This window comes from Diabrotica undecimpunctata, chromosome 3 (assembly GCF_040954645.1).
Source record: "Diabrotica undecimpunctata isolate CICGRU chromosome 3, icDiaUnde3, whole genome shotgun sequence".
NCBI classification, from domain to species: domain Eukaryota; kingdom Metazoa; phylum Arthropoda; class Insecta; order Coleoptera; family Chrysomelidae; genus Diabrotica; species Diabrotica undecimpunctata.
Window position 1 is genome coordinate 44,862,391 of NC_092805.1, and position 21,149 is coordinate 44,883,539.

At 33.9% G+C, this 21,149-nt stretch overlaps 2 protein-coding genes across 2 annotated transcripts in view; both read left to right on the forward strand.

Annotated features, from left to right (window-relative positions):
• Positions 1–21,149, forward strand: part of Traf4 (TNF receptor associated factor 4) — a 559,644-nt gene that overhangs the window by 359,938 nt on the left and 178,557 nt on the right. The gene's annotated exons all lie outside the window — the stretch shown is intronic.
• On the forward strand, positions 6,217–11,012 carry LOC140436757 (uncharacterized). The gene is made up of 2 exons (XM_072525827.1): positions 6,217–6,532; positions 9,786–11,012. The coding sequence occupies exons 1-2, from the start codon at positions 6,255–6,257 to the stop codon at positions 10,894–10,896; spliced, it is 1,389 nt and encodes a 462-aa protein (XP_072381928.1). The 5' UTR covers positions 6,217–6,254; the 3' UTR covers positions 10,897–11,012.

Consider the following 21,149-nt stretch of genomic DNA (forward strand, 5'->3'; position numbering starts at 1 on the left):
GAAATTGCTTTTCTTGCTTGGTTGTTTTTCTTTTCAATTGTGTCGTCTACGTTGCCTTCTTTTGTGATGATCATACCTAAATATTTATATGTGTTGCAATGTTTGATAAATTCTCAATCTTACAATATGAGGTCCTGTTGTTTCCCGCCGATACAGATATACTCGGTTTTTTGGATATTGATTTCAAGTACCTATTTTTTATACTCCTCGATTAATTTTCGAGTCATATACTCAATATATTCATAATCTTGTGCTATCACTAGTTGATCATCTGCAAATGACAACTGCAATGTCGGGGAGAGACAGCAGCCCTGCTTAAGGCCTTTATTCATTTGGAATCCACTTGGCAGATTATTTTCAATCTTTACCTTTGAGTTAGCATTAGCGTACAGTTCCTTCGTCGCATTTATTAAATGCATGCTTATGTTTGTTTTCTCTAACGCTTCCCATAATTTATAATGTGGTACGCTATCATAAGCCTTTCGTAGGTCTACATACAATAAATGTACTCATTCTATTTTCTTGCAAACTATTGTTTATTATTGATATCTATGTTATTTTCTTCTTCGCTACTTATTATTAATTTGATGTTCTACTTTGGTGTGATTGATATTTTGATGTGATAAACAATTATCCTCTAGATATTCTCATCTCACATTGTCACACGTATCTTCAAAGGTTGTAAAATTGGGTTTCATGATATTGTTTGCAGTTCTTCTAATTTGGTATCATTATAATATCCTAGGTTTGTGGTAAATAATTGGTTGGTTATAACCATTGCAAATTCGTCTTTATCTTCTGCTTTTCTCAAAAGCGTTTATGTGTTTAACCCGGTTCTCTGTCTCTTCCGATTTTGTGCAACACCATTTGGTTCGTAATATGATCGGTCCATGGTATTTTCAAAATTCTTTTAAAAAGCCACATCTCAAAAGCTTCCAGTTTTCACATTAAGTCAACATTAACAGTCCAAGCTTCTAAAACATAAAAAAGAATACATTGCATATAAAATTTTACCATCCGATATCGGATTTGCAGATTGAGGTTTAGTTACTTAGAAATTTCCTCATCTTCAAAAAGGCTGCTCTTGATTGCTCTATTCTTGATAGAATTTCTTATTTTGGATTTACATCTGTTGTAATCGAGACTCCTAAGTATTTAATATAATCCACTTGTTCAATATCTTCATTTTTTATCTGGATCCTTGTTACGACTTTACCCCTCTTACTGATAACCATGGTTTTTTTTCGTTATGTTTAATTTTAAATCAAACTCTTCTCCAGTATTAGAAATTGTTCTAGTAGCGTCTGCAGGTCCTTCTCATTTTTAGCGATAATGACTGTTTCGTCGACATAACAAATGTTATTTATATTTTTACCATTTATCTTGATCCCTTCTGTATAGATTTGAAGTGCTTGTGTAAATAACTCTTCAGCGTATATATTAAATAGTAATGGTGGAAGTACACAACCTTGTCTCACACCTCTACTTATCTGTTGCGCATCAGTACTATTTCCATGTAATGTTACCACAGCCTGAGTTCCAATAAAGATTACTCACTATGTTAATATCATTTTTGTCAAGTCCTTTTCGCTTTACATATTTCATGAGAATGTTATGTTGAAATTTTTCGAACGCTTTCTCAGAGTCTATAAATGCGACGAAAAGTTATTTTTGTTGGTCTCGACATTTTTAAGTCAAAGTTGTAATACTATACACAGCTTCCTCTGTTCAGAAAGCCATTATGAAAGCCAAACTGTCTATTACTCATATCAGCTTCACACTTTCTGAATATTCTGGCATATATAACCTTTAAAAATGTTTTTATTAGTTGTGACAATAAGCTGAATAATCTATAGTAATTATAGTGTTTGGGATTCTTGGTTTTTGGTAGCGGAACAAATTGGATGAACTATTAAGTTACTCAACGCAAAATTTCATCTCTGGGTTCCAATCACATTTCCAAGTTGACCTCATTAGGTATTACTGTCAAAGTATTGTTAATGCCTGTATGATCATTTGCATTCTCTGGCTCATGTTTTTGGCTTCCTTTTTTAAGTTTCTGATTCCCGTATTTTATTGGAAATAAGCCACAATTGAAATTTAAAATAAGTTTATTGGCGTTTTAATTTTCACTTCAGAAATCGTTCTCAAAATACAAACATTAATTAATTAAACAAATTTTGTTTTTTGTTACTTGGTGAAAAATTCTTCTAATAATTTAATTTTATCTGACTTATTGATACTGACAATTGAGACATGAAATCAACTTTAACTTCAGAATATTTGTCAGAATAATTGTCAGTAATTTTGTCGTTTCCCGCTGGTTCAGAGTCCATGTCTCGCTTCCATACGTTATTGTGAGACGAATTATTGTCTTGTACACTAGTTTTGCTGGTATTGAAAGTATTTTTGATTTAAGTATGGTCATTAATAAGTAATATGCCCTGTTTCCTGCAATGATCCTGGCTGCCACGTCCATTTCATATTTATTTTCAGATGTGAAAATAAAGATGTGTCAAATAATTCAGACTTGAATTATTTGACGACTTCAAAGTTGTATTTATTGATTGTTACGTTTTGTCTAGCCCTCTTCAGGTACTCCCATTTCTACCATGGTCTCCCACAATGCTTCTCTGCTAACAGAATCGTAAGCTTGTTTAAAGTCCACGAAGATTTGGTGTACATCGCGGTTGAATTCCCAGTTTTTTGCCAACACCTGGCGTAGGACGAATATCTGGTCTATGGTCAACCTTCCCGGTCTGAATCCGCTTTGGTAGTCACCTATTATTTCCTCTACGTTGAAGTTAGCCATCTAGACAGTATTATGGATATAATTTTTTACGTTGTATTGATTAACGATATTCCTCTATAGTTCCGACATATTTGTTTGTCTCCCTTCTTGTGGATAGGTACTATATGGCTTTCATGCCAGTGTTTCGGTATTTCTTCTCTTTCCCAGACTTCTCTTATAAGATGATATATCTCAAGGTGGAGCTTTTCTCTCCCTTTTTTTAGTAGTTCCGCCTGTATGCCGTCTGGGCCTGGGGCTTTATGGTTTTTTAGGGACGAAATAGCGGACTTTACTTTTGCTAGTATGGGCCCTGGTATTTCAGTTTCGGCTAACTGGTACTGTCTTTGTTGCCCTGTCGTTGTGGGTTTTTTTGTATTTAGGAGTTGCTCAAAATACTTTCTCCATTTGCGGCTTATCTCCTCGTCGTCTGTGAGCAATTGTCCTGCATCGTCTTGGGCTGTTGGTCGTGTTGCCCTTCATTGTTTTTAGGCCCTTATAAAACTGTCTAGACTGACCGGTTCTATGTTCCTCCTCCAGTTGCTGTATTCGCGCTTCTAGGTACTGTTTCTTTTTTCTTTCCAAAAGTCTTCTCGTTTGAGTCCTTACTCTGTTGTAGTCTTCCCTGTTCTCATCTATAGGGCGTGTTAGTAACTCTAGCCTCTTGATTGCTTTCTGATGCTAGCTTTATTCGAACTCCTGGTCAAACCACTGGTTTTTATTTTTGTTATTTCTTTCTTTTCCTATAGTTTTCGCTGCGGCACTTTCTATGGCGTTCGTTATATTTTGCCATTTCTGGTCTATGGTCAGTTCTGGCGTTAATGTTTCTTGTTCTTTCAGTGTCTGCAATCTGTTTTGCATCAGTGCCTGATATTGGCGTTCATTATCAGGTAAATCGAGCCTTGAAATATCCCATCTGTTTCCTTGTTGGCGTTGCTTTGGCTGTCTCGTCTTTAGCCTTGTTCTCATTTTTGTTCTGACGAGAAAGTGGTCAGATTTAGTTTCTGCTCCTCTCAGACTGTGTGCGCTGATGATATTGCTAGAATGTCTTCCATCGATAAGCGTATGATCTAGGTTTCGTGTGATTCCGTCATTTGAAACACAGGTTACTTTATGTATATATTTTCTTTGGAATTGTGTAGTTTTTACTACTATATTTTTGGCTACAGCGAATTCTGCCAGTCTTAATCCGTTATTATTAATGTTATCATGTAAGCTATGTGTGCCGATCACCGCTCTAAGATGGTCCTCTTTACCTAGATTGGCACTGAAGTCTCCCAGTATGATTTGGACGTCGTATCTGGGTGCAGTTATGTACTGTTGTTCTAAAATTTCATAAAATTCCTCCTTGTCGTCTTCATTTGCTTCTTCTGTTGGTGCGTGGATTGAGAGGAAGGTTAGGTTAAACCATTTTCCTTTGAGTCTTAGAGAGCACATACGCTTGTTGATTGGTATGAAATCAATTATGGCAGACTTCAGTTTTCTGTTAACTACAAACCCACATCCAAATTCGTGCCTTTCTTTTTGTCCTGACCAGAAAACCAGAGAATTTTCCATTTGCAGGCTTCCCGATCCTGTCCATCTCATTTCCTGAATCGCTGTTACGTCCATCTTGTATTTTTAAAGCTGTTTTATAGCATGTGTTGCAACTCCGGGCCTGAACCAGCTTAACACGTTCCATGTGCCTAAGAGAATGTCCTTATTTCGTAGCTTGGGTCTAATCCGTGTTTCATCTCTATTCCGAGGCAATAGTATCGTCGATTCGTAGCGTCTTTCTTTTTCCATGTACGGATTGCTGGTCCATAGCAAAACCCTCTTTTCGGAGGACCATTTCTCCCTTTCTCGTCTGCCCTGACCCTGCCTTCCACTGGGGTTGGTTACCCAATCTCCAGCAGGGTTACTCAGGTTCTCAGGGGTTCGCCCGTGCAGCTCAAGCCGTACTTCGTGGATGTGAGGATAGGAATTGAGTAGGATAGGCTAGAGATGGAAACAGCATCTTGTATTACGCCTCACTACCCCTTTTGAACCCCTCTTATCTAATGACACATTTATAAATCAACTATTTATGTCAAAACATACTAAAATATTATTTCAATTAAATTCAATATTCCATAATTTATTTAAAAAATGTTGGGTGTTTTTTATGAATGTATCATTTTATTTGCAAATGGTTGTATAATATTTATTAAAATTTTTGACAGTTCACTACAAGGAGAATTCATGGTACTACAAATAGGTCTAAGTGATGTATTCGTTTTATGAACTTTCGGTACTCCATAAAAATGAGAACTCTTACTGTAATGTGGTGTAATTAATCTGCTTTGATAAGTTTTTAAATAATTTTTAAACCTGAATAAAGTTCTATATTATGTTTTTCAAAGGCTTCGTTTGATCCTGTGTTAATTTTGTATAAGGTCCGTTTGTTCTCTATCTATCTATATAAGGATTTTTACAGCTGTCGCCGCCTTCCTTCTTTCAGCCAACGTCTCCAGTCCTTTCTGTTCTGCCATTCTCCATCTCTGAGGTCTCGTCTTTCCATGGCCTCGTCCACTTCATCCCTCCATGATCTTCGGGGTCTCTTTTCCTCCTTCCTATTGGGCTCCAATCCGAAATCTTTGCTATCCACCTTGTATGATCTGTTCTTCTCACATGTTCATACCAAATTAAACGTTTTTCTTCGATTTGTTATTAGATCTTTAATTTTGTTTTCATACTGAGTTTTATCCATTATGACAGTTGCATTCCCCTTGTCTGCTGGTAGAATAATTATGGAGTCGTCATTTTTTAAAGTTCTTTTAGCCTTTAGTTCGTTCCTCTTTGCATAATACTCTGTATTCTTCTTTTTCGGGGGTTGGTAAATATTAAGATATTTTCTCCACTAAAAATCGGTGATTTTTTACAGATAATCTCTAAGTTGTTCATAGCTACTTCTCTTACAACTCTCTCCAAAATAACATTGTTTTCCTCGCTCCCTTATTCGCTATTATTCTTTTTTACATGTCATTATTTCCTTTCACTAGATTTTGTGTACTTACAATAACTACAAAGACTTCCATCGTTGGTTTACGATACGGGATGGTCCACTATTCTAGTAAAAAATGTTTTAATTCTTCTCATTTTAAAAGTTACTGGAATAAATTAGTTTTCAAAATTATATTCAGAAAACCAGCGGGTTATTATGTGCATCAAAACCTGCGATGACATTTCATTAAATCAAGAGATAATTAATCATTCTTAAATAAATAAAAATATATTCAATAACACCTTATCGGTGTCACAACATTATGTAGCGTTAAGAATATCTAAATTAAATTATAAATATTAACAAAAATAATCAGCCTCTTTATGCAACTCGACCCAAGAATATTCTATCAGTGTTGCTAACAGTGATAAAGAATAAAAAAATAATATAAAATGCGGGTCATCTTGTATAGATGACATACTTCAGCAAGGTGCATCAATCAAGATGAAGTTCTTTATTCTGCTATCGCTGGTTGCTTTTTGCAGCTGTTTACCAGCTCATCAAAAACAATATAAAGATGTAGAATCAAAGAACGTGGTTCAAAAGAATAGTCCTATTAACAACTTTTGGAAGACGTGGAACCAGCAACATCAAGGAGAAGAACCATGGAATAAGTGGGCTGAATATGGCGTAGACAAACAGCCTGGTAATTACTGGAGGCAATATGTACAGGGCAAAAATCAAGTTGGCGATGTTGCTGTACCCTGGATATATCATTACTGGTAAGTTAAATTAAGATAGTGAAAATATTATAAAGTTTTTTTGTCCTGCCCTATACATTTAGTTAAAAAATTAGTTTTTTTAAATTATGTTTTGATTTTTGAACATTTTTGCAAACTTTCAAATGCTAATAGTGATCTATGTATAATGATAGTACACAGAACATAACTCACTATATTTGAGTAGTCTTCTGAATCTGAAGTATATATGGTTCAGTTTCATAAAGATGTCTTACTTCTCTATTCTGAAATTTATTTCAAAATCGTATCAACTTAGCTTACTGTACCTTGTACATACATTAATGACTATAATACCTTTATTATTTCATTGCAAGGAAACTAATTTTTACTTGTAGTCATTCATACAGTGCTAGTCAAAAGTCAGTTCGTTCCTTCCCCCCTCGTATCTTTTGAACGATTATTGTTATAATAGTGAAATTTGGAAGGACGTAATAAACAGATGTAGGCTTCTCAAATAGTCATAACAGGTGACATAATAGTGACATATGACGTTACAGCGCCACTGTGACAGATAATTTTAAATGGGACCTTATGGCAAGTGATACCTCGTTTGAAAGGTATTGAAAATACCTATTCAGTAATAATAATTTTGTTTGAGTTAAAGCTCATTTTGATGAATAAATTGAATAAATACTAAAATTGTAGCTTCTCATTTAATTAATAAATATTTAAAAACCAGTTCTTATAGTAAGTGTTCAAAATGTGCTCCATCTACTTCGTGACAGTAATCCTATTTCTAAACTCTTGCCGTACTCGTTCAAATGTGTCGGGGGAAACTGCCCTACATTCTTCAACATTTCGTTGTTTTAAAATGTCAATATTGTCGGATTCTGTAGCGTACTTTAGATTTCAAGTATCCCTACAGAAAAAAATCTAATGGTGTGAGGTCCGGTGACCGAGCTGGCCATTCTATCGTACTTCGTCGCCCAATCCATCAACCACGATATTAATCATCTTGGTAACGTCTTACTGCACCATAATGGCGTGTAGGAGCACAATCTTGTTGAAACGTTATTTCCAAGTTGCCGAGTTCATCTGGATTATCCTTCAGAATTTCAGAAAGTATTAACGATTCAGTTGCATTTTGTAACATCTCCAGATACACTTCACCAGTTAAGTTAGTATTGAGAAAAACAGGCCCAACCATGTGCCAAACCCAAAATACCTGCTCAAACATTTTTTTTTTTTGGAAATTAAGTATGTGTTTCACGAAAGACTTGAGGATTTGTAATTTGAGCAAATGCAAAGTAACCGATTTTTTTTTTCGATCATGTGCTTTTTGGAGGCGAGGCTATTTCACAAAAATGAAACGGTGAATCGGCATAATTTTCATTACTATGCATCAAGCAATCCCTATTTTGTTAACACTCATAGTCAGACTACGTGGTCTATAAATGTTTGGGGTGGTATTGTTAGCGATTATGTGATTGGCCCACATTTTTTTGACGGTCGTGTGAATGGTGCCATATATCTGGATTTTCTAAATAATCATTTGTCAATACTACTGCAAAATGTACCGCTTAATATTCGACAACGAATGTAGTTTTTGCACGATGGTGTTCCAGTTCACCACACTGCTACTATTTACAATCATTTAAATAACTTTTCTGAGAGGTGGATAGGCAGAGGAGGACCAACTGTTTGGCCACCACGATCACCGGAATTCAGCAAAATTAATTTTTTCATGTGGAACTATATAAAAGACCGTGTATACCAGAAGCCTCCAACAACGCCAGATGATATGAAAAATGGGATAAGAGAAGCCTTTAATAAAATTGACTTACAAATGTAAATTAAATATCGGTTACAAAGTTGTATAGACGTTGAAGGTGGACATTTTGAACATTTACTTTAGATTATTTCCTTAATATTACAGTAATTGTTACATTTATTACATATTATTATGTTTTATATTTTTTATTAGTTAATTATTAAATAAAAATCATTTTGTTATATTATCACTCAATATCTACTCACAAAAATTCAATGTATTCCTAAAATTCTGTATACAAATTTTAATCAAAGATTTCAATTAGACTTAATTTAAAAACTACAATATATTGTTTCCCTTATTATATAAAATAAATAATTGTTCATGCATTACTTCTTTATATACATGGTGTTGATTTCATTCTTCTTCTTATGGTGCCCTATACAATTAGTGGATGTTGGCGACAATTCTGGCATACTTCTCTCGGTCTTTTGTGGCTCTAAAGAGTGCATGGGCATCAAGGTTTGTCCAATCCCTTATGTTTTTAAGCCATGAGTATTTCTTTCTTCCGATGCCCCATTTTCCTTCTATCTTCCCTTCCATAATAAGCTTTAAGAACTGGTACTTGGAATTTCGAAATATATGACTCAGATAAGCAGTTTTTCTTCTTTTTGTTATTGGCAGCAATTTTCGTTCTCTGCCCATTCGATTTAATACTTCGAAATTTGTTGTGTGATCTGTCCAGGGAATTTTAAGTAGTCTTCTAAATACCCACGTTTCAAAGGCCTCCAATCGGTTCATCATATTGGCCTTTATGGTCTACACCATATAGTTGAGGAGTTAAGTTAAGACTGTTGTTGCTTAGCAAGGTTCTCATATTAGTAAATGCTGTTCTGGCTTGCTCAATCCTGCTACGTATCTCATATGTTGATTTCATAGGAATTTCAAAATAAAAATTGTCATAACTTGTTAAATACTCTGTAGAGTAATGCAAAACTCATTATTATGAATGTCCCAATTAAAAGTTTGCATGTTTGCTAAACCAAGTAGTTATTAATCCAATTTTTTGGATGTCTTGTACCACAAAGGAATTATCGACCGATGTCGCACTAAAAACTCACCTTGTATATTGCTGGAAATACATGCGTCTTTTATATATTTCCAAGATTCCATAAATATGAAAAGCTTAAATTTTTAAACTAATTTAAAACATAGTTGTGATTCGTTTCTCCATATTAAGAATTCCTCTTTTAACATATTCGATTTAAAAATAATATTCTAGCATACTCGTTTTACGTTTTTTTTATATATATAAATCATTAGGGTTAGTAGAAAATGTATAAATATGAATTACTTTTTAGAAAAACGGTACCAAATTTTCTATCGAGCCAGTTCTCACTATTTGCATCTTAACTGTTTTCTATAACTAAGTTTATTTTGTTCGCCATTATCTGCAATAGATTAAATAATAACAATTTGATATTGTAAAGACGAACAAATGCACTTATTAATGTATATTTTTAGGGATACCAAGGATTACGAAAACTTGAGTCCTGTACAACGTGTCCAACTTCTTCTTAATTATATGCAAGTTCACCAACAGTGGAATGAATTGAACTCTGATGTACACAATGAAGATTATTTGCACCAGCTGTTGTACCAACACCTTCCTGAATACGTACAATATAGCCACGAAGACCTGCTACCCCACTTAGTACAATACTTCGAACAAAACCCCGTAAAATATACCGATATGTTGCAACAAGCAGTCCAATACCCATGGTCCCACCAGCAACTTATGTACCATATAATGTACCAATTGTACCAACATTATGGCCAAGCTCCATGGACCCAAGAACAAATCAGAAACCATATTGTAAAGTACCAAGAAGTTTTCTCCCATCCATTATCTCATGATCAAATCGAACAATTGGTAGAATTTGTGTACCATCTTCAACAGGAACTAATCCCAATGCACTACCAACAACTAGAACAAGTACAACCCCAGTTAGAGAATTACTTTGAACAAAACCCAATGAAATATAATGATATTTTACATAAAACCATCCAATCTCCATGGTCTCAAAGACAGCTTTTGTACCATGTAATGTATGAATTGTACCATCATTATGGTCAAGCTCCATGGTCCCAAGAACAAATCAGAAAACACATTGTACAGTACCAAGATGCTTTCCCTAACCCATTATCTCAGGAGCAAATCGAACAATTAGTAGAATTTGTTTATCACGTTCAACAGGAACTGATGCCAATGCACTACCAACAACTAGAACAAATGCAACCATGGAACCTAGAACAAGTACACTCAATGAACAACCAACAAGTTCTGCCATGGAACCCACATATTTCTCAGCCATTTAACTATGAAACAGTTTATTCAAAGAACTACCAGAATGGTTTGCCATGGACCTATAGACAAACACAACAAGGATATGAAGCTGTTCAACCATGGTCCCATCAACAAACTGTTTCACAGATATACGGAAATCCATTAGCTCAACACTATTATAATCTTCCCCAACACGGTGTTTTGGGAGTAAACCAATGGCAACAAAATCAACAACCATGGACCCAATACTGGAACCGATATGGACAACAATACGAGCATCCTCAATAGTGGGTTATGTGAAAATATATTTCTAATGAACATTTGAAACAAATAGTAACATTTTGATTTATATTAAATACATACAAATGATGATTTGCTAAATACATAATATATTTTCAAATATTCTTTTTGTTATTATTCTGTATTGTACTCCATTGTAGGATTTAGCCCATCCTATTGGCTAAGCAGATGCAAGTGAAAATCTATACGAATTATCTACACCTAATCCTCCACTGATAACTTTGAAATTTTTCTGCTTACAAAAAGACTTTTCACATCCGAAGTTGCAATTTGCTTTTGGTTGCTGCAAAAGAGATTATATTTATGTTTGTTAAACCAAACCTGAGGAGGTATAAGATACAAGTACCCCTTTCCGTCCCATGTACCTCAAATATATTACAAATGGTTAGCAAACGAAAAAAAAAACACGTACGACCAGCTTCATATTTCCTTAACTCAATACACAACAACAATCAACCAATACTTAACACTAAAAAATCAACCATTCTCATTCAAAACCCATCGTATACAAACATCAAAAAACAGAAATATTAAGATGCTGAGCATATACCTCTCAAACCTTTAACACACAACCAAAGCCAAGTAAATAAAAACTCCATTCACCACCTACCCACCCCATCAAGAACTAACCAGAAAACTTGAACCAAAGAAGCCCTTTCAAAATTTATATTCCTTAATAGCTTTTGCTGGTACAACTTGAAATTATCAAAGTACTACTCTATTCAAAACCACTGACCTCTGAACCAAGTCCCCAACATTAAATATTGGGATAACCCGGAAAAGCTAAGAGAACTTTAAGGGATGCCAAAGTCACTTAATACCTAAATATCGTAATGCTAGGTCCGCTTGTTCACTAATAATTACGAATACCATACATGTATATAGTTGTACTAAAAGGTGTGATTAAATCCCACAACAACGATGTTTTAAAACGTCGCTGGAACCGTCGTTCGGCCAGCAGGTCCAATATTATGACGATTATCTATTATCAGTTTTAAGACTTATTATTAAGCGACTTCCCAGAAATGAGGAAAAAATTAACAGAAATAGCTGAAGCTGAACAATACTAAACCAGGACTATGGCAAATAATACAGTCAAAATAATTTTTAGCGATCCAGAAATATACAGAAAATTATCAAGATATATGAGATTGAAAGTGAACAACATTATTCATCACACATATCAACCAAAGGAAGAAATGGCCTATAGAGTCGTAATTAAATACCTTCATTATTCACATGCAACAGAAGATATCAAAGAAGAACTGACAAAACTGGGTCACAAGGTAAGAAACATCATTAATGCTAAAGATAGGATTACAAAAGAGCCAGTAAATATGTTGTTTGTTGACCTTGAACCATCAAACAATAACCAAGATATTTATAAAATTCCGAAATTACAACACTGCAATGTACAAATTGAACCACCCATAAAAAAACAAAAATATCATCCAATGTATGAGATGTCAATTATATGGCCATTCAAAAACATATTGCAATAGACCATAATATGTCCGTGTGAAATGTGGAGGGTAGCAGAGTACAAACAGCTGTAAAAAGAACAATAACACACCAGCTACATGTGCTTTATGTGGAGGAGATCACCCAGATAACTATAAAGAATGCGAATATTGTCGTAATTTAAATAGAAATAAAAATATAGCACAAACAATATATAATCATCACCAAAATATGTCGCAAGCACGTAACAGAAACTTTATACCCAATACAGTAAGACCAAATGTAAGCTATGCTAATGCAGCGACAACCTCCTGCTGCTCCTTCAGATAACCAAGATTCAAACACTATTATTATGAAGTTTTTAGAAGAATTCAAAGCCATGTTTAATCAAATCTTGCAAGAAAATAGCATGGTAATAAACATGCTAAGTAAACTCGTATGCAAATAAAATTCTTTCTACGAATAGCTGAATAGAACGCCAATGGCCTGCAGAATCATAAGGACGAGGTGATAATATTTCTACAACAAAATTTTATAGATATATTATTAATAAGTGAGACACATTTTACAGACAAATCGTATTTTAAAATACCTCAATATCTAACGTACCATACTAACCACCCAGACAAGACAGCCCATGGAGGTACAGCAATCTTGATCAAACAATCAATTAAACATTTCATGATGGAAAGTTATATAACAGACTGTATCCAAGCTACAGTAATTAAAGTGTGCTCATTACCTTACGAAATAACAATAGCAGCAGTATATTGCCCTCCAAAGCACAATATTAAAAAAACCGATGAAGAAGTTTAAGAAATTATTAATTATTTAAACTCAGAACAACCATCAGTAAATCTAATAAAATTAACAACACCCAAAGAACTTATAGAAGAAATCTTAAGACCAAATATCAAAAAGTCACCATGAATTGACCTAATAACACCAAAAATACTAAAAGAATTACCAAAAAAGGGTATAGTAATCCTAACATATATATTAAACGCAATATTAAGATGTAATTATTGGCCTAACAGTCTAAAAATTGCAGAAATACTTTTATTCCCAAAACCAGGAAAGGATCCAAGTGAAGTCTCAGCCTATCGACCTATCAGTCTGTTATCAACAATCTCCAAATTACTGGAAAAACTTTTAATAAAAATAATAGACCCAGATTTTACAGGCGCAGATTGGATACCAAATTATCAGTTTGGATTTCGACGAGAACACTCAACTATTCAGCAATGCCACCGAATAACTCATAAAATCAATTCCGCATTAAAAGAAAAGGAATATTGCCCAATGGTATCACTAGTTGTACGTCAAGCTTTTGATAAGCTTTGGCATAAAGGACTTCTTTATAAAGTTAAACAAATATTACCACCATTCTTTCAAATACTTACATCATACTTGGAAAACCAACAGTTTAGAACAAAAGTAAATGGAGAAATATCCAAAATGCATCCCATTAAGGCGTGAATTCCACAGGTCAGCGTCCTGGGACCTTTATTATATATATATATATATATATATATATATATATATATATATATATATATATATATATATATATATATATATATCATATACGTCTGATCTACCAACTTCACATAACGTAATTGGCACATTTGCAGATGACAGAGTAGCACTTACAAGTCGCAAACACATTAACATAGCTACCCAACAACTCCAAGACTATTTGTATGAGCTTGAAAACTGGCTAAAAAAATGGAAAATAAAAATAAATGAAAACAAGTCAACCCACGTAACTTTCACTTTACGACGAGAAACACCACCACCAATATATATATATCAACAATGAGGAAATACCCAGGACTAAAACAACCAAATACCTAGGGTTACACCTGGACCAAACCCTGTGTTGGAAAGAACACATCACCAAAAAAAGAAAACAACTACAACTAAGACAAAAAGAAATCAATTGGTTAATTGAAAAGCTATCAATAAATAATAAAATTCTAATTTATAAAACGGTTATCAAACCAATATGGACATATGGCATAGAGCTGTGGAGCTGTAGTAGTAAATCTAATATTGCTATTATGGAAAGATTCCAATCAAAAATCAATTGTTGATGCACCCTGGTAACCAACCAAAGAATCTATGAGGATCTCAATATCTCAACAGTGAAAGCAGTATACCAGCAAAAGAAATTACAATACAATCAAAAAGTGAACACACACTCCAATCCATTTGGACGTTGGCCAACATGGCCAACAGACCAGTAACATGGACCCGTGATTCTCTCACTGGAGGGGACCACATCACTCCAGAACAAAGGAACAGGATCTAAACTCGTCACATTAACTTATAGAATACATTGTTTTATTCTGATTGTTAATTTATTAGTTATTATAATAAAAAAATAAAAATATATTGATGTTACCAGTGGATTTGATAACATCGCAACGTCTCGACTCTACATGATTTGCTGGTCCTGAGACAAACTCCCAGATATTTAGTGGCTCAAACCATGTACACCTAGAGACTGATGATGGAATATGGATTCCGAAAACGTTTTGTCTTAATGATATAGCCCGATTGGGTTTTTTAATTATATACCTTTTATAAAGGATTTTAATAAATTCTTTGTTATACATGGTATAAAGCTACAGGAACTTAGTTTCCTTGTGGATTTTATCAAATTTGGTTATCCCAGAGAGCGATTAATAAAACAACTGTACTTGCCCAAATAGCCACTTCAGACATATTTTGTAAACCGCAATCGATTGTTAAGCTTTGTTTTTAAGATAATTATATTAAAAATAATGTCTAAATATTATTTAATAAAATTTTTTATTAAATTGTAGTTTGAAAAAGGGATGACTTTTAAGCTTATAAACATTTATAATAACTTTTTTTATTATATTTTTCATGTACGTAGGCTCTATGAAAATCTGGTAAAAAAAACACACTTTTTAAAAAAACCAGCACCTTCTACGACCTATCCAATGAGACACTAAATAGAATATTTTTAAACCATATTCTCATTGTTTATTAACATTAAAAACTTGATCAAATTGTAACAGAAGATCTAAATTTTATGATCCCACTGATAGATGGTATACTCAGTAAAAAAGTAAAATATTATAATCCGTTAAAATGATGGTACTTGTAAAATACCGCCACGGAAAAGTAGAGGAGAGAACTGCCCATTGCAATATCTCAGCTTGTTTCTTGTTATTGGTTATAGCAGGTTCTGTTTTTTTTTTGTTGGAAATTTTCCTTTTTTTTTATGTACCTTATAAATGAAACCTTAAAGAATCGATTGCAATTTATAAAATACTTCTAGAGTGACTGTTTGGGTAAGAACAGTTGCTTGCTCAGTAAAAAATTGCTCTTCGGGATAATCAAATTCAATACCTTACAAACTATTTGTTCCCTTTGTTTGAAATTTGGGGTACGTCTTTTATAATAATTATGTCGGTCAATTGTTTATGTATTTTATTTTGGAAACTCTCAAAAATAAAGACGTTTTTGTGATCTACAATTTTGATTTGAAATATTGTTCTCTAGAATGTATAATAAACTTTTTATAGGCAGAAATCTATGTTTTTCGGTTTTTAAGATTGTTTAAAAAACCCAAAACAAACTCGTCGTCAGAGAGTTTACTCCTAAAAATCATACGAACAAGCTGAATTTTGCAGAGAATATTAATTTTGGGGCCCCCAAAAAAGATTACCCCTGGACTTCCTCCTAAGACCTCCTTGCAGAGGAGTCAAAACGCAAAAAAATCGATTTACCAAGAAACTGTACACCGTAAAAAAAATGTTCTAAATATAAAATGTAGCTGAGATAATTTTAAACCAAAATGTTTAGAACGAACCGTTCTCTAGAAACTACGCTTGAAGCGACCGTCGATTTTGCATATAAGTTCCGCTTGTGAGATGAATAAAATTGATCACTTTCATTGACCAGTTGTAATAAAATTTCCATTTTAAGAATCAATCTTTAAAACTTATTACATGAAATTTCAATTTTGAGATGTGGTAACAAATATGAAGCATTTGAAATATGCATAAAAAACGCAAAATTTAATGTTTTACATTACGACGGTTTTGGGTGTAGTTTATTGCAGGTGTTTTTCTCTTTTAAAAAACCTACTATCTACTAATGTAATTAAAAAAAAAGTTTTAAATGTTATAGATCGTTTGTTGTGTGAAAGTTTAAATCCAGCGTTTTTTAAGCATATTTCAAATGCCTCACATTTGTTGTCAAAACTCAAATCTAAAATGTTATGCTATACGTTTTAAAAGATAGGCTCTAGTAATCGAAACTTTATAGTGGCCAGTCAATTAAAGGTATAGATTGTAATATTACCGTGAAAATCGTGAAAAATAGCAATAAATCGCGCCACGTTTATTTATTTACCACCCGTAAAAAATCTGAGTTTATTTGCGATAAAATATAAAAACTTCATGTCAAAGCTGAACTCTTCACCTTTAAAACGCATTTTGATTTTTATTAATAGGACAGTCTGATCAAAATATATCGACCTTCTACCGTCGAGATGATACAAAATTTATTGAACATTGATTTCTAAGAGAACGGTTCATTCTACACAAAAAAATGCTTATTAACACTGTTGTTTAAAATTATCTCAGCTACATTTTTTATTTAAAACATCTTTTTTACGGCGATTCTTGCTAAATCGATTTTTTCGCGAGGGGAGTTTTAGGGAGAAGCCCGGGAGTAAAAGCGATAAACTTTTTTGTATCTTTTTTGGGGTCCCAAAATTAAATTCTCGGCAAAATTTAGCTTGTTTGACTGATGAGGTTCAGTGGCATTTTTGTCTCTGACGACTGGAATATAAGTCAAAAACCGATTTTGTTTGACCATCAGTGGTAGCAGTTGCGTTGCAATTATGTGTTTGTAGCGCGTTTATTAAGTATATAGTTGGTAAACATGTTAGGATATAAATACTTTAAGATTAGTCATTACTGGTCAAAAAAAAATTTGTTTAGAATATTTTGAATAGGATAAAGAATTTATATTAACTGAATAATTGAAAAAATATACAGATATTTCTATATTAAGATTTTACTTTAATTTTGTGAACACAATAAAATTGGCAGTTGGAGATAAGTAAAGAATGAAGAGGCTATTACAAAAAATATAATTCTATAGATATTTTAGAATAACGAATAACTTTTTCATATTGGATTTAAGGAATCTAACAAAAAATCTGAACATGATGTCATTTGTACAATGAGTCTACAGGTAGCATAAGCAAGAGAGAGAGAGAGAGATATTCTATCAAAAGACTTTAAAAAAGTTAAAAGTTAAAAAGGTAAAAAAATAAAACCCATTTTCAACATTGAAAAATATTTACAAAACGTACTCTACCTCCAAAGGGTGTGGAAATGAGTTTTTTTCCAAAACGCATATCGAAATGTACTTTGCAGCACTTGCCAACAGCTATTAATTTTTCAAAATTGTGAATACATAAGTTTTACGAAATTTTTACTAGGTTAATTTTGTACATAAATGTTTTTCTCGTGAAATGCGTCGGCAAGAAGGTATTATAAAGAAACTGTTTTAGGTGTGATATTTCCCATATGGCGGCGCAAGGGGCTGAGGTACGAGGTAGCAAAGTTCAAATTCGACAATAGCATACCAAAATCTATAATTTTATCAATTTTTAAAACTCCCGCAAAACTTTCCAGGTAAAACTACCAAATGACTGTACTAATACAGTAGACTCCCTCTTAACCGGCCACCTCGGGACCAGAGCCTGGCCGGTTGACCAAATGACCGGTTAATCCGATGTGCAGGCATTTTCATGAGAAAAATCAAGTACATACATACATATATCAAACACATGTACAGGAAGATGTATATTAATAAAGATCACGGAGTACACAGTTGAAAAATACTATTTATTTCTATGTACATATATACATATTTAAATATTTTACAAACTTCTTTTAAAAAAATCGGTATCTTTCTTCTGTTTCTTGACATTAAGTCAATTTTTAAAAGCTATATCTCTCCATTTTTTAAAAATCAAGACGTGTATTGAAGATGACTCAGGTTGGTGGTCAATATACATACTTCAATGCCAACTCCATTGCAGCCGTCGCTTCGGTGTGGCCGACCTTTTACTCTCCGTCAACATAATCATCATCAGTCTCCTCATTTTCATAGGGCTCTTCATGCGTTGCTAGTGTAATTATTTCGTCATCTGTCAAAAATTTGTTTTCAAGTTCCTCGTCACAGTTCATACATTCTTCAATATCTTCGGCCTGCAATTGGACATTTTGGTATAAAGTTTGGAGATCTTGAAGAATAGCGGTAGAATTATTTTCTTCGTGTAATTGTTGATACTCAATAAGTTCCACAATGTTGGCCCAAAGTTTTCACCAAGACTTAACGAAAGTATAAACAGGAATTTCTTGGAAGGCGGAAGCTAACATGTAAATTACGTCCTTTAAGTTAATTTTTTTGATGATATCCATAAGATTGAGATCTTCACTTTCTGCGCATTGTAAAATTTCCGCAGAGTAATTACGTCTGTATCGTCTTTTCAAGCTTTCAATCACTCCTTGATCCATCGGTTGCACCAAACTTGTCTTATTAGGAGGAAGAAAGATAATTTTTATGTCATCTGTCTGACATGTTAGGTTTCCAGGATGAGTTAGGGCATATGCAGAAGTAGCACTGCTTTAGTGGGAAGATTTACGCTCTTAAGATGGCGCGTTACTCTCAGAACAAATTCACGCTCAAACCATTTTTTGAATAGATCAGCGTCCATCCATGCTGATTTTTGTGATCTGTAGAATACGGGGAGGGACGATGGATATAAATTTTTAAATGCACGCGGTTCAGCGGTCTTACCAACAACGAAAAGAGGAATTTTGTGTGTTCCTGCTGCATTTAAACAAAGAGCAACTGTAATGCGCTCTTTATTCTTTTTAAATCCAGAAGCCGATTTTCCAAAAATGTTTTTTTCTGGAAGCATTTTGAAATTGAGACCCGTTTCATCCATGTTATATACTTGTTCGGGTTTTGATTTTTTTATTTTTATAATTTCTACAAACTTGGAGGCAAAATCAGTTGGACCTGAAGCGTCTGCGGACATTTTTTCTCCACTTACGTGTGCATAATTAACTCCGTGACGTGTCTTGCAGCGAGTCAGCCAACCTTCACTTGCAATAAATTTGCCTCCGTCTATAATTTTGCTGTGTATACATAAAGCCTTTTCTCTTAGAATCGGGCCGCTAGTAGATGTGCCCCTTCGCCGTTCTTAGACTTTCTTCACCTTTTTTTAGGACATTTAGTTTTGAGATTTTTATCTGATTCCATTTGGGCGCAGAAATCCTCGATTGAACGCCGATCCCTTCGCCAGTCATTCACTGTACTTTTCCCCATATTCAACTCTGAACAAATTTTCTTTACTGATTCACATTTGTCGACCCGTTTAAGCATACTTAGACGTTTTTCCATCGTCACAACCACACGTTTACGCTTCTCACTCATTTTCGCACAAGACGAATTCTATCCTCCTCAAAAGCAAAAACAGAACTGACAACCGGGGGCACGAGACGATCATCAAGCGGCGCTTGATGATCGTCTCGTACGCAAAAAAATAGGAAGGTGGAGTGGCCGGTTAATACGACGGCCGGTTAATGTGGGACCGGTTAAGAGGGAGTCTTGATTTCGTGGAGTACTTTTTTTCTAAAATTATTTTCGGTTAATAAAAATTATTTTGTGCCTGAATATGTCATTGTTTACGTCCTGCCTCGTATTGTGCCTTAATAAGATTAATGATGATGAAAAATCTTAAATTCGTATAACCTAATAGGATCTATGATAACGTTTAAAAAAATTGGAGAAACAATAAATTTCTTAGTTATGACCTCATTTTAAATTTTTGCTCGCCTGTAATAGGTTCCTTATACTGTTATCATTGTGGCTTAAATGCAAACAAAAATCACATTTTAAGGTCATAGTGGTGTATCTGCATGTTGCTCTGGATTTAATCAATAATCTGGTCATTTTTTACGAATACTTTAATAGGCGAGACTTTTCATAATTTTATCTGTACATATGGTGGCTTTACCGTGAAATAAACTGTAGTAAACGATAAAAAATTAATTGTTAATCTTTGAAACGCTCTAGTAAAAAATTTCTGATTTGCATTTATGCCAGTTTGATTTCACAGGAACCATACTAACAATGATAACATAGCTTATATCAGTTTTCAGGAAGTAGAGATGAAATAAGATGAAATAGAAATCAGTTTTCAGGAAGTAGAGATAGCCATAAATTCACTCAAAAATAGAAAGTCACCTAGACCAGACGAAATAACCAACGAGCTTCTAAAATACATCTAGTACAATAAACCAGCATATCTATGTTTTATAAATGTGACAAAGACTTTCGATCGCATCCAAGTCAAACACGTCTTATAGGTAATGGATTTTGACAAGAGCTATCACCTTGTAAATAACAGGTAAACTTTTGTACTGCATCGACATGACTCACAGTTCTTGTCAAAATCCATTACCTCTACACCTACTGTATAAAAGAAGCATACCAATTAATATTATATAAACCATCAAAAACATCTACTTCCATAATCGAATACAGGAAAAGATAAATGGAAAACTACCACCACAGTGTATACCAGTACAAATCGGAGTCAGACATGGTGACTCGTTAAGCCCACTTCTCTTTAATATAATAGTGGACGAAATAATACAAGCAGTACGTCAAGGTCATGGTTACAGAATGGGGAACAAAGAAATCCAAATATT

Excerpts from the sequence above, each read along its gene's own strand:
- LOC140436757 (XM_072525827.1), top strand. The coding sequence starts at position 6,255 with ATGAAGTTCTTTATTCTGCTATCGCTGGTTGCTTTTTGCAGCTGTTTA. Across the intron at positions 6,533-9,785 it reads CCCTGGATATATCATTACTG|GGATACCAAGGATTACGAAA; the intron begins GTAAGTTAAATT and ends GTATATTTTTAG.